Here is a 15,350-nt window from a genome sequence, read left to right as displayed (position 1 = left end):
ATCAGGCTTCCTCCACGTTTCCAGAGCCCAGGCAATAAATCTGACCGCGTCGAAACGGCGCGCCCACGTTCATGGACAAGCGCGGCACGTTGGTGAGAATCAACCCACAGAAACCTGAAGAGAACAATTCTCTGAAACACATTACATAACAGCATTTTCTCACTCTAAATAGCCAAATACTGCCAGCTAAATTAGCTGCTAAAGTGAATTAGCAGTGTACATTCTAGTCCGATGTAAGTTTAGGCTAGCTTACTGTTAACAAATTTTAACACTAGTTGTCAGATTTCAAATTATAACTTGTCGAACTACAAGCTACTCGATTAACAGTAGTTTAAATAGAGTCAAGCAACCCTTTAAACGGTAGTTAGCCACACTTAAAAGTGACTTACAAAAACGTGCTAACTGCAATAATGCTACAAACAAAAACTAGGCCTAGCTATACACCTTAATTTCAGCTAGCTAGTTTTTGTAAGTAGCGATATACCTTCATTTCAGTTTGCTATTTTTTGTAGGTAGCGATGTACACTTAAATTTCAGCTAGCTAGTTTTTGTAAGTAGCTATACACACCTGATTGAAATAAATCAACATATCAGCACATCTTTCATGGTGAGTGGTGAAGCATGGAATAATTTTAATAATATACATTTCATGTTTTTGATCCAGATAATCAAGCTCTACATCAACCAGCGACTCCCATATACGATACTCGACATACTGTAATTTTTTAAAGACGAGCTGCTATTTTAGCCCCACATGAGGCGGAAATTAATAAAAGACTATTTGATGGCTTAATAAATCCGTTGAACTCTTCCAAACTCTTCCGACCTTAAAGATATAGTCTGTAATTGATAAAACTACACAAACTGGCAATCAGGATCAAATCATTAATAAATATGTTGAACTGCTATTGGCGGCCAGTGAGTTTCAAGTCGGTGGGGAGGTCTGGTTATCTTCAGATTCAATCCAATATAAATAAAGTACTTTTATTATAATTATTATTAAACATCGTTACTAATAGCTGTGTAGAATGGCACTTGATAACCACTCGACATAATCTTCCAGAACAGTTAGACAAACAGTACACAAAAAAAAAAAAATGAGTCTCTCAGTCTTTCAGACTGATGGGGTTTTCGGTCCAATGGCGCGAGTCCAACCGTCGGCCATTTTGTCTCACACTCGAACAACCCCGCGGTCGAGTCAGGGTTCGTGAAAGGGCTCTGGAAGAACACAGGGGCGGAGTTATGTAAAACAAGTGGATGTGTGTGGCTCCGCCCCTAGCTAAGCCCCGCCCCCTGAGTCCCTCTGTAGAACCGTCTTTACAGGATCTGCTCAGTGCTGGATGCAGAGATGTCTAAGAGTCTCCAAGCGGCGTAGGGGTTCAACTCGTCCTGATCTCGACACAACGCCCAAACGTACATCATCCTCAGGACCTTATCCTGTGAAACAGGCAAACGCAATGAATGGATGAACTTCATGTACGTACGTACGATCACACCGGTGTGATCAGAACGGTCAGTGCATCAACTGCTGAATTCAACTCAGAGCTTGTCATATATCACAACTATTCAGTGTTTTCAACAACATAATGTTTATTTAAGGTTTAAATACACATAAGTACAAGTAAAACAATGAATGTGAGTTTGTAAAATACACACAGATGTCTATAGAAGCGCCAATAATGATCCTTTCCATTATAATTAGACGACATGTTTTATTCATATCAGATATCATTGTGTAAGTAACTTTAAAGTTTACTCTATTCTTCTCCCAGTTCACCGGCCACTTACTTTCATGTATTTTGGGAGAAGTGGATGTATTGACGTGTTGTAAATCCAACAGATCCGATTATCTGAACAGCGGCACAAACTAACGCATATACAGCTCAACTAACGCGATTGTTTTAAAGATGTGTGAACAACAAAACACATCCACTTGCACATGTTTGACAATCAGAATATCAGATTTCATGCTATAGCTAGCAAATTTGTGAATATTTTGAATAAAAAAGGTAAAAATGACATAAAAGCAGATCATTATTCATTCAGCACTATTGTGGCTGCGGTGTGTCACGTCACGTGACAAGCAATGACACGTCACCATTTATCACCAATAAAGTGGCACGTACTAGGGGTGGCACGGTACATGAAAAAACATCCAAACCGTTTGGTTCGCTTGTCTCGGTTCGGTGCGTGTGTGCGTCGCACGGTTCGACGCATGCGCATTGTAGCCTCGTGCCCGTGCTAATACAATGCTAAATCATAAATCAGATGTATGTAGGACAACATTACGATGTCCAGCAATCGATCTAAATAGTGCACTGGGTTTACTTAGACATTTAACGAGATCTACTCCACTATGTTGTTTTTTCATGCGAATAAATACATAGGTCGACTGTTTCACAAATGTAGCCTAATTTAATAGTCCAGTGGCAGAACTCTTGCCAAGCGTGTCATAGGTTCATCAAAACCGATTATGTTTATCAGTGGTTGTATATCAAGCAGGGACAGATTTGTGTGAATTTTGCTTTGTGATTTCACCGGAACGAATAGAGAGTCTCCTCAACGGATTGAAGCGCGCGTCTGAGTGAAGACTGCGGCGTGTGAACACTGTATCAGCGCCACTGATCGCAGCGGCAACAAGCACTTTGATCACTTGATTAAAAAAACACATTTCAGCGCTAGATTGCTTCTTATTTAACAAGCGAACGAAACGAATAATTTGCTAGTTAACTGGAGATGCTTTATTTATTTGTATTGGTACATCCGTGCCGCGAGATGTTTCAAAAGTGGTGGGGACAATATCGACCGTGGGGACATGTCCCACCCGCAAATTACGCCTATGATGACGAGACACGAGGAGAAATTGACAAAGAACTGTCCGACACAGCCCACGTAGCTCTCACTGCAGATGATGGACCTCCAGGGTCACTGAACGCTTCCTCACGGTGACCGCTCACTCACTATATTACTTCAAAATGGGAAATGAGAAGCTGCGTTTTGCAAACACGCCCCATTTATGAAATGAATCAATTAATAATTAGATAATTAAGCTATATATCATATGCTGAAGTACATTTTTGGAGTGTTAAAGATTAAAAGAAAAAAATAACAACAAGAACCGTACAGAACCGAAAACCGTGACCCTAAAACCGTGATACGAACCGAACCGTGGGTTTTGTGAACCGTGCCACCCCTAGCACGTACTAAATAACGTTCGCCTTGAAAAACTCACACTGGGGGGTCAGCTAGAATATTTTAGGCTTACGTGTGAAAGGGTTAAAGCCATCTTCAGTGTTGGAAATAAAAGAGCGTTTCTAATATCCACGACTGTCTGAACTCAATGACTCGAGGGCAGCGGACTGCCATAATTAACCACAAGCTTCTAATGTAAAAACATCCCTGGTGTGTCGTTTCAGTCGGCCTTTTAACAGATTTATACCCTGAGAACTGTACAGTCACGACGGCTCAGAGTGAGATCACTGGAGGTGAATCACAACCTTCGAATGCGCTAATGTCTAGGAGTCGCTTACTCACCGGGTCTCCCTCCACGACTTCACCCTTCATGTTACGGATGACCATCACGAGCTGAGCCTGGAAGGTGATGATGAGAACGGGACCTTGTTCCATCATCTTCCCCATCGCCAGCTTCAGAGAAAACAAAACGGGAGTTATTTCATACAGTCAAACCAAAAATTATTCAGACCCCAGATGTAATTTGTGATTTTTTTTTATTTAAAGCAGGACACCATAGTTCATTTGTGTAAATGAGGATAGCAAAATAAAGTAAACTGTGACATACTATACCCAAAAATTCTTCATACAGTGACTACCAGTAACATTTATAAACCAAAAATGATTCAGACACTTTGAGCTGATCATGTTCTGCTGAAGTGTTTTTTCTTCTTAACTGCAGACTGAACAAAATGAAGCATTGCTTGGTAACTGGTTGAGCTAAACTGGTATTATCTAATTGTGTAGTTAAATTTAACAGCTGACAGATATTCAACATAATTAATGTGTGAGACAGTCTAACAGAAGGACGGACAAAACCAGTCAAATATCAACTTGGCATATTTTAATACCATTTCTATAGCGAACAAACTGTGATAATGTGAGAAATGTTGAAGGTGTCTGAATAGATTTTGGTTTGACTGTATGTCATAATGGAATCAGATGCTCTCACGTCTGATGATTCTGCATTATACGTCCATCCGCAGGCTCTGATGGAGTTACTGAGCCATTAAGATGCAGCAGACGGATATCATGTGTCTTTTTTCCTTCGGTACTCACATCAATGTTATCAATGTCCAGGATCTTGGAGTGAAACTGGAGGCCCATGGCTTTGGCCTGCTGGATGGGGTGAGCCAGCTGACTGTACGTCTGAAACCAGAACCAGTGTTAGAGCGTCAAGTAAAAAACCCCAAAATGAAAATTAGCCCATGATTTACTCACCCTCAAGCCATCCTAGGTGTATATGACATTCTTCTTTCAGACGAACACAATCAGAGTTATATTAAAACATTTCCTGGCTCTTCCAAGCTTTATAATGACAGTGAATGGCTGTTTCTGTTTTGTAGTCCATAAAAGTGCATCTATCCATGATAAAAGTGCATCTATCCATCATAAAAGTGCATCTGTCCATCATAAAAGTGCATCTATCCATGATAAAAGTGCATCTATCCATCATAAAAGTGCATCTATCCATCATAAAAGTGCATTTATGATGGATAGATGCACTTTTATGATGGATAGATGCACTTTTATGATGGATAGATGCACTTTTATCATGGACAGATGCACTTTTATAATGGATAGATGCACTTTTATAATGGATAGATGCACTTTTATAATGGACAGATGCACTTTGATGAACTTCCAAAAACAAAACCCATTCACTGTCATTATAAAGCTTGGAAGAGTCAGGAATTTTTTTTTATATAACTCTGATTGTATTCGTCTGAAAGAAGAATGTCATATACACCTAGGATGACTTCAGGGTGAGTAAATCATGGGCTAATTTTCATTTTTGGGTGAACTATCCCTTTAACAGCCAAATCACGTCTAGAAAACAGCAGGGATGTTTTTCCCCGGGACACTCACGGCCTCGTAGCACCAGTCTTTCAGCACATCCAGTTCTCCCTGGATCATGGCCTACAAACAGAGCGCATGTTCAGCGTTAATGTTCTTTCAATGTTTTCGGAGCGATGTACGCTGGGATCTTTGTCCCTCACCTCTAGGATGTTGGGAATGATGTCTCTCTCGCACAGCTTGAGGAAGGAATCCTTGTCGAAATTCGGATCCACCTTCAGGATCTCAGTCAGAACCTCCGACATCTCGGTTTTGGAGAACAAACCGCCTGAGAAGAGCAGAGAACGGTTATGATGAGGGAGATCTATCTATCTATCTGTCTGTCTATCTAACTAACTAACTATCTATCTAACTGTCTGTCTATCTATCTATCTATCTATTTATCCGTCTATCTATCCGTCTATCTATCCGTCTATCTATCCATCCATCCATCCATCTATCTATCTATCTATCTATCTATCTATCTATCTATCTATCTATCTATCTATCTATCTATCTATCTATCTATCTATCTATCTATCTATCTATCTATCTATCTATCTATCTATCTATCTATCCATCCATCCATCCATCTAACTGTCTGTCCGTCTATCTATCTATGTCTATCTATCTAACTGTCTGTCTATCTATCTATCTAACTGTCTGTCTATCTATCTAACTGTCTGTCTATCCATCCATCTATCCATCTATCTATCTATCTATCTATCTATCTATCTATCTATCTATCTATCTATCTATCTATCTATCTATCTATCTATCTATCTATCTATCTATCTATCTATCTATCTATCCATCTATCCATCCATCTAACTGTCTGTCCGTCTATCTATCTATGTCTATCTATCTAACTGTCTGTCTATCTATCTATCTAACTGTCTGTCTATCTATCTATCTAACTGTCTGTCTATCTATCTATCTAACTGTCTGTCTATCTATCTATCTATCTAACTAACTGTCTGTCTATCTATCTGTCCGTCTATCTATCTATCTATCTATGTCTATCTATCTAACTGTCTGTCTGTCTATCTATCTATCTATCTATCTATCTATCTGTCTATCTATCTATCCATCCATCCTTCTATCCATCCATCCATCCACCCACCCATCTATCTACCTTTCCGTCTAACTGTCTGTCTTTCTGTCTATCTGTCTGTCTATCCATCCATCCATCCATCCATCTACCTGTCCGTCTAACTGTCTGTCTGTCTATCTGTCCGTCTATATCTATCCATCCATCTAATTGTCTGTCTGTCTATCCATCCATCCGTCCATCTATCTATCTATCTATCTATCTCTATACATCTATCTATCTGTCCGTCCGTCTGTCCATCCATCCATCCATCCATCCATCCGTCCATCTATCTATCTCTATACATCTATCTATCCGTCCATCCATCCATCCATCCATCCATCCGTCCATCTCTCTCTATACATCTATCTATCTGTCCGTCCATCCATCCATCCATCTATAAGAAAAAGTAAGCATAAATGCAGTGGTGTCTCTACCGATGATGTCGGTCATCTTGTCAGTGACGGCGCGTGACGCTCTGACGAAGGCGTTGTCACTCTCATCGTACTTCATCTTCATCTCAAAGAACCCTGAGAGAAGAAAAGCACAGACAGCACACACTGTCAGCACAACAACCCCACGCTAAAGCAAACATCTCACATCATGGTGTGAGCAACACGCAGCCTTTCCTCTGGAAAAGCACTTGATCATGAAGGGAGCAGGAGCCGACGGTGCTCGTTACTGAGCCTCATTATCACTGCGCTTAACGAGGCTCTAATTGATGCAGTGAACTCTTCAATTACCAACTAACATCCAGAGCCGCTCCAGAACAGAAGTGAACATGCAGATCTCTGCGCCATCTATTGGTCAATCATGTGCACTGCAGATCAACTCACTGTTAAAAACCACATTGTTGTCCTTGAAGTCCTTCCACTGCTGATACCATTTAGAGTCCTTGTGAAGCACGACTCCCATCGCCTCCCTTCAAGAGAAAACCACTACGTTAAGATGTTATTCATCTGAGATATTCATGTCTTTCTTTCTTCAGTCGAAAAGAAATGAAGGTTTTTGAGGAAAACGTTCCAGGATTTTTCTCCATATAGTGACTTCAATGGGGTCCAAAAGTTTAAAGGTCCAAATGTGAGTTTCAGTGCAGCTTCAAAGTCTCGACACGATCCCAGCCGAAGAATAAGAGTCTTATCTAGACAAACCATCGCTCATTTAATTAAAAAATAAACATTTATATACTTTTAACCACAAATGCTCGTCTTGCACTGGCTGTGATGCGACACACATTACTTAATCACGTTGAAAGGTCAAGCGTGATGTAGGAGAAAGAACCGACCTAGTGTTTACAATGCGAACGTGCAAAGATTAAGTCAAACGGCATTTACAAAAAAAAATTAAAGATAAAGCAAGATGGAGTTTTTCGCTCTACATTTTCCACCTACATCAGGTTACTGTCTGAACTTTCCAACGTTATTACGTAATGTGTGAAGTCGTGGACGTGCGAGACGAGCATTTGTGGTTAAAAGAATATAAATGTTTATTTTGTTTTATAAAATGGCCGCTGGTTTGTCTAGATAAGACTCTTATTCCTCGGCTGGATCGTGTCGAGACTTTGAAGCTGCACTGAAACTCACATCTGGACCTTCGACCTGTTGGACCCCATTGAAGTCACTATATGGAGAAAAATCCTGGAATGTGTTCCTCAAAAACCTTCATTTCTTTTCGACTGAAGAAAGAAAGACATGGACAAAACACTAAAAAAGTAATTTAAATGATCTAGAGTAATATACTTAATGTATACAATGTTACACTTGACGTTGAATTTTACATTCATTTAATATACAACATACATACATTCTTCTTAAAATAAACATCTCAACGTCATATTAGACCTACTCGTTGGCCTCGAAGACTCTGTCTTCAGCACCGGCTGTCTTGGATGAGAAATCGCTCCTCTTCCTCAGTCTGCTGGGCGGCCGGTACGGGCCGCTCTGTCCGAGTTCACCGATCTCTTTCTTCACGCTCTCCACACCCTGAACACAGCGAAGATCAAGAGGCGTAAGAGCTGAAACTATCGACATATTCAGAACAGGGTGCATTTCATCCACTTTTCACAACATAGAAACATCAGAAAACTCATCGCTTATGATATAAACAGCATTTGATTTGACAACTAGAGATGCACCGATGAATCGGCCAATAATCGGTATCAACGATAAAAGCTAGGCCTATTATTTTTATATCGGCCGATCAGTGCAGATTATATCCTGTCAATCAAAAGGGTGTGAAACGTGTGTGTGTGTGTGAAGAAGATCTCTCGTGTGTTGAATTTAGGTTAACGCGACAATAACGCTTTAACAGAGTAAAATAGTGACGTTAATGCAGACTTATTTGACCCTGTGAATCACCCGTAGTTCAAGCCAAGGGTTGCCAGATCTACGTTTTTTCCCCACATCAAACATTATTTTTAGCTCCTCTCATCCAATAATCACAAAGAGCTTGTGCTCTGTTACTTCTGAAAAGAAACTAAGTCTTAGCTTTCACATTCTCACCATTTTATCATGAAATTCACACAATAAATGGTGTTTTGACGCTCTTAAATGTGACGTTAGATTGCTATAGCGCTTCAGTTCAAGAGTCTTTTCTTCCACTTGAATACAAGTTATATCTAGAAAAACATGCATGAACATCAGAAGGTATGTTGAAAGACACAGAATAACTTACCGAAATCTGTATTGTGTCTCATTTAATCACTCAATCTGTGTTTCAACCGCAGAAAGAAGTCAATAAAACAGCTTGAGAACAACATCACTTAAAGTTATCCAGTGTTCAGTTCAGTCGTTAGTTAGCTATAAAAACACTAGAGAAGAGCTTATTTACTGTTAATTATATACGTATGTTTGAATAAATTTGCCATGAAAAAGTGTCATAAAAACTACCCGAGTTGCATTCAAACATTTCAGCTTTATTAGAGTGTAAATATTATATCTGGAAATAAATAGCAGTTGAATATTAATAGCTCTGTTGTTGATAGTAATCTCTAATATTACAGTGTACCAAATGAGAGGGTTCCCTGTATAGTTTGCAGCATTATTTGGGAGAGATTTCTTTTCTATCGGGCAATATCATTCTGAATGATCGGCGGGGAAATTTAGTATCAGTGCATCTCAATTGACAGAAACCCAAGACTCATGAGTGTAGGGACCTGTGAGATCGCCCGAAACGCTCCGGTCTTTCCCAGTTTTTCCCCGCCCTTAGACACCGTCTCTGCCGAGTGTTTGGCTGTTTTAGCAGCCTCCTCCATGCCTTCCTTGATCTTCTTTCCGATGTCCGAGCGGCCCACTTCTTCCAGACCCTGAGGAGAAACACACACAATCAGAATGCATTTTCTAAGAGAATTATGTCCAGTTAATCCCTGCGTTACATATATGAACTACAGTCAAACCAAAAATGATTCAGACACCAGACATATTTTTTACTAGTGTGTGCAGGACACTATAGTTCATTTATGTAAGTGAGGAGAGCAAAATAAAGTAAACTATGACATATTATACCCAAAAATTCTTCATACAGTGACTATGAAGTAACATTTATAAACCAAAAATGATTCAGACACTTTGAGCTGATCATGTTTTGCTGAAGTGTGTTTTCTTTAATTGCTAATGCTCTTTTTACACACAGACTGAACAAAATGAAGCATTGCTTGGTGATTGGTTGAGCTAAATTGGTATTATCTAATTGTGTAGTTAAATTTAACATAATTTGTGAGACAGTCTAACAGAAGGATGGACAAAACCAGTGAAATATCAACTGATTTGATAGCTCTGAGTTCGGAACTCTGATATTTTATTACCTTTTTATAAACTATAGCAAATAAACTGTGATAATGTGAGAAATGCTGAAGGTGTCTGAATAAATTTTGGTTTGACAGCACAATAACCCAACATTCATCACATTACTAGCATACTCTGAGCAGTTATGCAAGTCACTGCAGTAAAAAAAAAAAAAAAAAAGTGTTTTCCACACAAAATCAGAACAAAATGTCATCCTTCACAGAACATGGCAATTCTGCAGCGTAAACACTCTGCAGAAATGTAACGTTCAGCACTTATGCAAATGAAAACACTACATATAAATATAAATGTCCTCTGAAATGAGACAAAGTGCATGTCAAGATGTTCTGGAAACGGCAGTAATTCCCACACACCTCCTTCACGGTCTCTGATAGCGTCCCCAGAGTTTTCTTAAACACTTCAGAGGTTTTGACTGTTTCAGACTCTATGGTTTTCTGGAAGAAGCAACAAAAACACAATTCAGCACAATTACACAAGGGGACATTCAGTTGTTTTATAACCACAGCAAGGTAAATATTAGGGCTGTCAATGTTAATGCATAATTGCGTCATTAACATAATTCACATCATGCAGTTAGATGATCTTAGAAGTCATGAAGGGGTTTCGATTGCAACGGTGTCTGTTTTATATGGTTCTATATGTTTTTTATCTCTGTATTTATTTATTTTTATTTATTTTTTATTGAGAAACACTTTGGACAACTCATGTTGCATTAAACTGCGCTATATAAGAATGAATAAATAGAAATTGAAAAATTACATTAGAAGTCAGTAATCAGCGATCAGATCATTCTAAGCCGCTGAACTGAATAAAATGCATAATTGCCTCATTTACATAATGCACGTCACGCAGTTTAAGCCGCTAATCCCCGGGAAAGTCTGCAGTCCAACGATCCAGTAAGTGAATTCATTCAAACAATCAGCGACAATGTAAAGAAACCCCGGCTGATTACATCAGATATGATAGAGAGAACAGCGACTCTCAGCCAGTTTTCAGAGAATTGTTCATTTCAAGTGTGTGTTTAGCTTTAAAACACGAGCGCTGTCGTTGTTTCTGAAGAGCGCGAGTCCTCACGCATCGCGCTGTGTGAAATACAGACTGAACCGAACATCGCTGTATGGAAACCAGATAATACGCAAATAATTTTTTTTTTTACTTTGATTTCAAACTTCTTTACTTTGCTACTAAAGTTTTGATGGATGCAGATTGTAATCAAGGTAAAGACGATTGCGGTGACGTAATAGCACGCTCGAGTCCGTTATATTGATGCGCAAACAAACCGTGATTAGCGTTGAATTTCCAACTTCGATGTGATGCCTTGAAAAAATATAGATATTCGATACCATGAGGAAAACTGCCATATATAACACCATTCAGATATTTTGTTATCTCATATTTTTTTGTTGATAATTTGGGTAATTTTAATTGTAGCCTAACAGATTACACATAGCACAGCACAAAAAAGACAAGTAAACAGTCAGTAACAAAATAAGAACAAATAAAGTAATTGCAAACAACAGCACAAATAAATGCAGTAGAATAAAGAGACAAATGAAATAAGCACGGTTTTAAGTTTTTCAGGTGGGTCTAACAGTACTATTCAGGTAATACAGAAATTAAAGTGATCAAATGTAAAATAACACTGGGCCGTTTTCGTCATAAAAATTAACACATGCATTTAAAGTTACAAAAGTTATTCAGCCAGTGCCCATGTGACCAGCGTTGGCCAATAGTGAGCCGGCGTTCTGACGTAGAACCAGGAGGCGCTGCACTGTGTTTACAACGTCAACAGCGTAGGAGAATGACGTGGAAGAGAAGAGATTGTTGAATAAAGTCGTTATTTTGGGGGGTTTTTTGTACACAAAAAGTATTCTTGTCGCTTCATAGCATTAAGGTTAGCCCACTGTAGTCACTTGGACTATTTTAACAATGTCTTTACTAACTTTCTGGGCCTTGAAAGTTGCAATGACGTTGCTGCCTATCTGTGATCAGAAACCTCTCGGATTTCATCAATAATATCTTCATCTGTGTTATGAAAATGAACGAAGGTCTTACGGGTTTGGAACGACATGAGGATGAATAATTAATGACAGATATTTCATTTTTGGGTGAACTACAACTTCTCAACTATTCCAGTTACAAAATTCACTGTATTTACCTGAATAAGCCATGAAAAAAAAGTAATTTTTGTTTGTAAAGGAGGCTTTATGAGAGCGACACTTATATAGATCAGTTTCTGTGCGAGTGTGAAACCTGCGAGAATGACTAAAATAACGCGCAATACAAGCACCATTTAACCGGAGCGAATGAGACGAGTGAGTGAGAGGAGGCGGGTGTGTGTCAGCTCGCCCGTCGGAGAGAAGAGAGAGTGAACGCGCAGCTGGAATCGGTGTATCGACACTGCAGAAAAGGAGTATTGGAACCGTTTCAGATATTTCAGTAATATTTTTGACAACACTATTCAGGATAATGTTCTTATTTGTCATGTGTATGTTGCTGTGTTTTGTAATTCTGAATGGATCCGTTGACTGCAGGTATATATGCAGTCATGTCCAGGTGGTTGGTTTAGGTTTTTTTTGTCTAAAATGTAAACCAGCTCTTTGCTTTTGCAGTGTACGCACACTATAGACCATATGCGCCGCCATTTTTAGAATATTGTCTTTGAACTTCCGGTTTTGCGGTCACTCTGTATATTTCTATGGCATTGCTGTCCAGGAGCAATTAGCTTTTGAAGTGGATTTACTTAATGTAAAGTTAAAGGGATACTCCACTTTTTTTTGGAAATAGGCTCATTTTACAACTCCCCCAGAGTTAAACAGTTGAGTTTTACCGTTTTCGAATCCATTCAGCCGATCTCCGGGTCTGGCGGTACCACTTTTAGCATAGCTTAGCATAGATCATTGAATCGGACAAGACCATTAGCATCTCTCTCAAAAAAATGACCAAAGATTTTCGATATTTTTCCTATTTAAAACTTGACTCTTCTGTAGTTACATTGTGTACTAAGACCGACGGAAAATGTAAAGTTGTGATTTTCTAGGCTGATATGGCTAGGAACTATACTCTCATTCCTGCGTAATAATCAAGAAACTTTGCTGCCGTACCATGAGTCCAGCAGGCGTAATGATATGACGCAGCGCCTGAAAATAGGTCTAATAGGTTAGACAAACTTAGTCCCGGTCACGTTGGAAGTTACTGAGCTGGGGACTATTTTCAGGCGCTGCGTCATATCATTACGCCTGCTGGACTCATGGTACGGCAGCAAAGTTTCCTATTTCCAAAAAAAGTGGAGTATCCCTTTAACGAAAGATATCATGAGGATTGTAATGTTTAAAGCAGATGTCTTAACAAATGTCAGTAGACCGGGAAGATTTTAAAACGAGCCGTTCATTCATAAATACGCAAGATCGCTGTGAAAATACAGACCGGAAGTCAAAAGACAACGAGCGCAGCGCTGAAAAGGGGCGGAGCTACATAAGGTCTATACACTGTGAATTCTGTAATGTTTGCCGCTGTAATGTTTTTGTGTTTTCATGGGTGCATAAATGTATGAATTATATGGACTCATAATATCATTTAGCTAATAAAATGTCCTTTTTTGGAAAAACATCTAAATTTACCTAAAAAAAACGAACAAAAAACGTGCAGAAAATACAGTTTTGTGAGATTCGCCCTTCAATCTGAAGGTTGACTTTGCTGGATATAGCAAATGATGACAAAATAAATGCGTTAAACCAGATAAATGGTGTATGCTCAATTTCACAATACGTGTTTTAATATACTGACAGCCCTAGTTAATTAAAATGCAACATAAAACACTCGTACATCGTACGTACATATTTCCTCCTGGCTTGCTTGAGGGCTTCAGATTCTTCTAGTTTTTTGGCCTCCTCGCGAAACTTCTTGATGTTCTCCTTCATCTCGGTGTTCTTGCCCAGTTCCTGCTTGAGATTGTCCAGAAACTCTCCCAGGAAGCCCTTCCGACCTCCGCTGGACATAAACCTGGCCTGCACATCATCACACGCGTGTGAAAAACATGGAAAAAATCCCAAATCTCCCATAAAAAACAACACTGACGTGCCACACTCACCTGTGCCGTACTGGCCGCCGGGCCACATATCCTATACGTGTGAGCTCTGTCGTATAACGCTGCATACTGACGAGTGACTAACAGTGCAGGACTTCTCCTGACACAAAGCTGAGCACAAAAACATGCATAATAATACAGTCATTTCATAATTATGAAGAAAAAACGCCAGAAAGACATGCTCAGGTGTGTTATCTGATGCTGATGTCACTTACAAACAAGATATTATACATGCATTATTCATATTCCATAAACTCAGATGGCACTCAAAATAACACCATGGTATTTCCATAGTACATGACTAAAAACCATGGTAATATACTATGGGATTTTATGATTAAGGGGTATAAACACAATAATGAATACCTGCTTGGTGCTTTTTTTGTGATTTACACATAAACAATGTCATTTTAGAAAGTTTTATTAGTTATGTTATAATATTTAATGCTCCATCAAGGCCAGAATCATGTTTCATCAGCATGACTAGAGAATCTTTTTACATTTCTACACTAAACACATGATAGTTCTAGAGAATCAAACGCGCGCTCGTGTTGCTTTAATGGCGAACAGTGCGCTAACCGTGAAGATATTGATCGCGCTGTTGATAACCGCTTATTAAAAGGTTAAAATGAGAAACTCACCTGGTAACACTGACACAAGGAGGCCGCCATCTTGGAAGCGCTGCGAGTGACCCGTTTGGCTGCTGACCTTGCGACGCAATTCCGGGGGAGGAGCCAGGCCAGGGAACAGCCAATCAACAGACGCCAAATATATATTTTAATAATATTACATATATATATATATATATATATATATTTTTTTTTGCATTTTTATTAAATTTGATTTGTTGTACTACATTAATCTAATAAGACCAAAACAGGTGATATGATTGCAATGTAATGCCTCAAATAATACAATAATTTTAACTCATCTTTTGTATTTTCCCATTCAAATACATAAAATATGTATATAAGTGCTTTAGTTTTTATTCATAAATTTAGGAATGAGCCCTCAGGCACAGCAATACAGAATAATTTATCAGAGTTTGTCATGAGTTATTTACATAATTGTAAATAATACAACAGTCATGTAGTATCAATGATTTTATTGATTTTATTAAAACACCTCTTTACCGCACAGTAACACTATAGACACTTTGTTTTCAGTTTACCTATTTTGTATCAACTTTAAAGTTTTAAAAGCAAATCTTGACTGTGATTAACAACATACAAATTGTAAATCAGCTTTCGCTGGTGCTTGCAACACCAAGGTCATGGGTTCGATTTGCAGGGAAAGCAAGAAC

General features: G+C 38.9%; 1 protein-coding gene across 1 annotated transcript; it reads right to left on the bottom strand.

The window, feature by feature from the left end:
- Nucleotides 1-608: 608 nt before the first annotated feature.
- Nucleotides 609-14,792, bottom strand: timm44 (translocase of inner mitochondrial membrane 44 homolog (yeast)). The gene is made up of 13 exons (XM_084416899.1): nucleotides 14,689-14,792; nucleotides 14,051-14,158; nucleotides 13,797-13,967; nucleotides 10,314-10,394; nucleotides 9,312-9,461; nucleotides 8,003-8,139; nucleotides 6,994-7,079; nucleotides 6,595-6,687; nucleotides 5,232-5,356; nucleotides 5,101-5,151; nucleotides 4,291-4,380; nucleotides 3,535-3,645; nucleotides 609-1,437 (listed from the first exon to the last, which is right to left on the bottom strand). Exons 1-13 carry the CDS (start codon nucleotides 14,716-14,718, stop codon nucleotides 1,318-1,320), a joined length of 1,353 nt encoding a protein of 450 aa, XP_084273025.1. The 5' UTR covers nucleotides 14,719-14,792; the 3' UTR covers nucleotides 609-1,317.
- Between the last annotated feature and the right edge of the window lie 558 nt (nucleotides 14,793-15,350).

This window comes from Rutilus rutilus, assembly GCF_951802725.1.
Source record: "Rutilus rutilus genome assembly, chromosome: 8".
Lineage (NCBI taxonomy): Eukaryota > Metazoa > Chordata > Actinopteri > Cypriniformes > Leuciscidae > Rutilus > Rutilus rutilus.
This window is presented reverse-complemented; position numbering and strand designations above follow the sequence as displayed.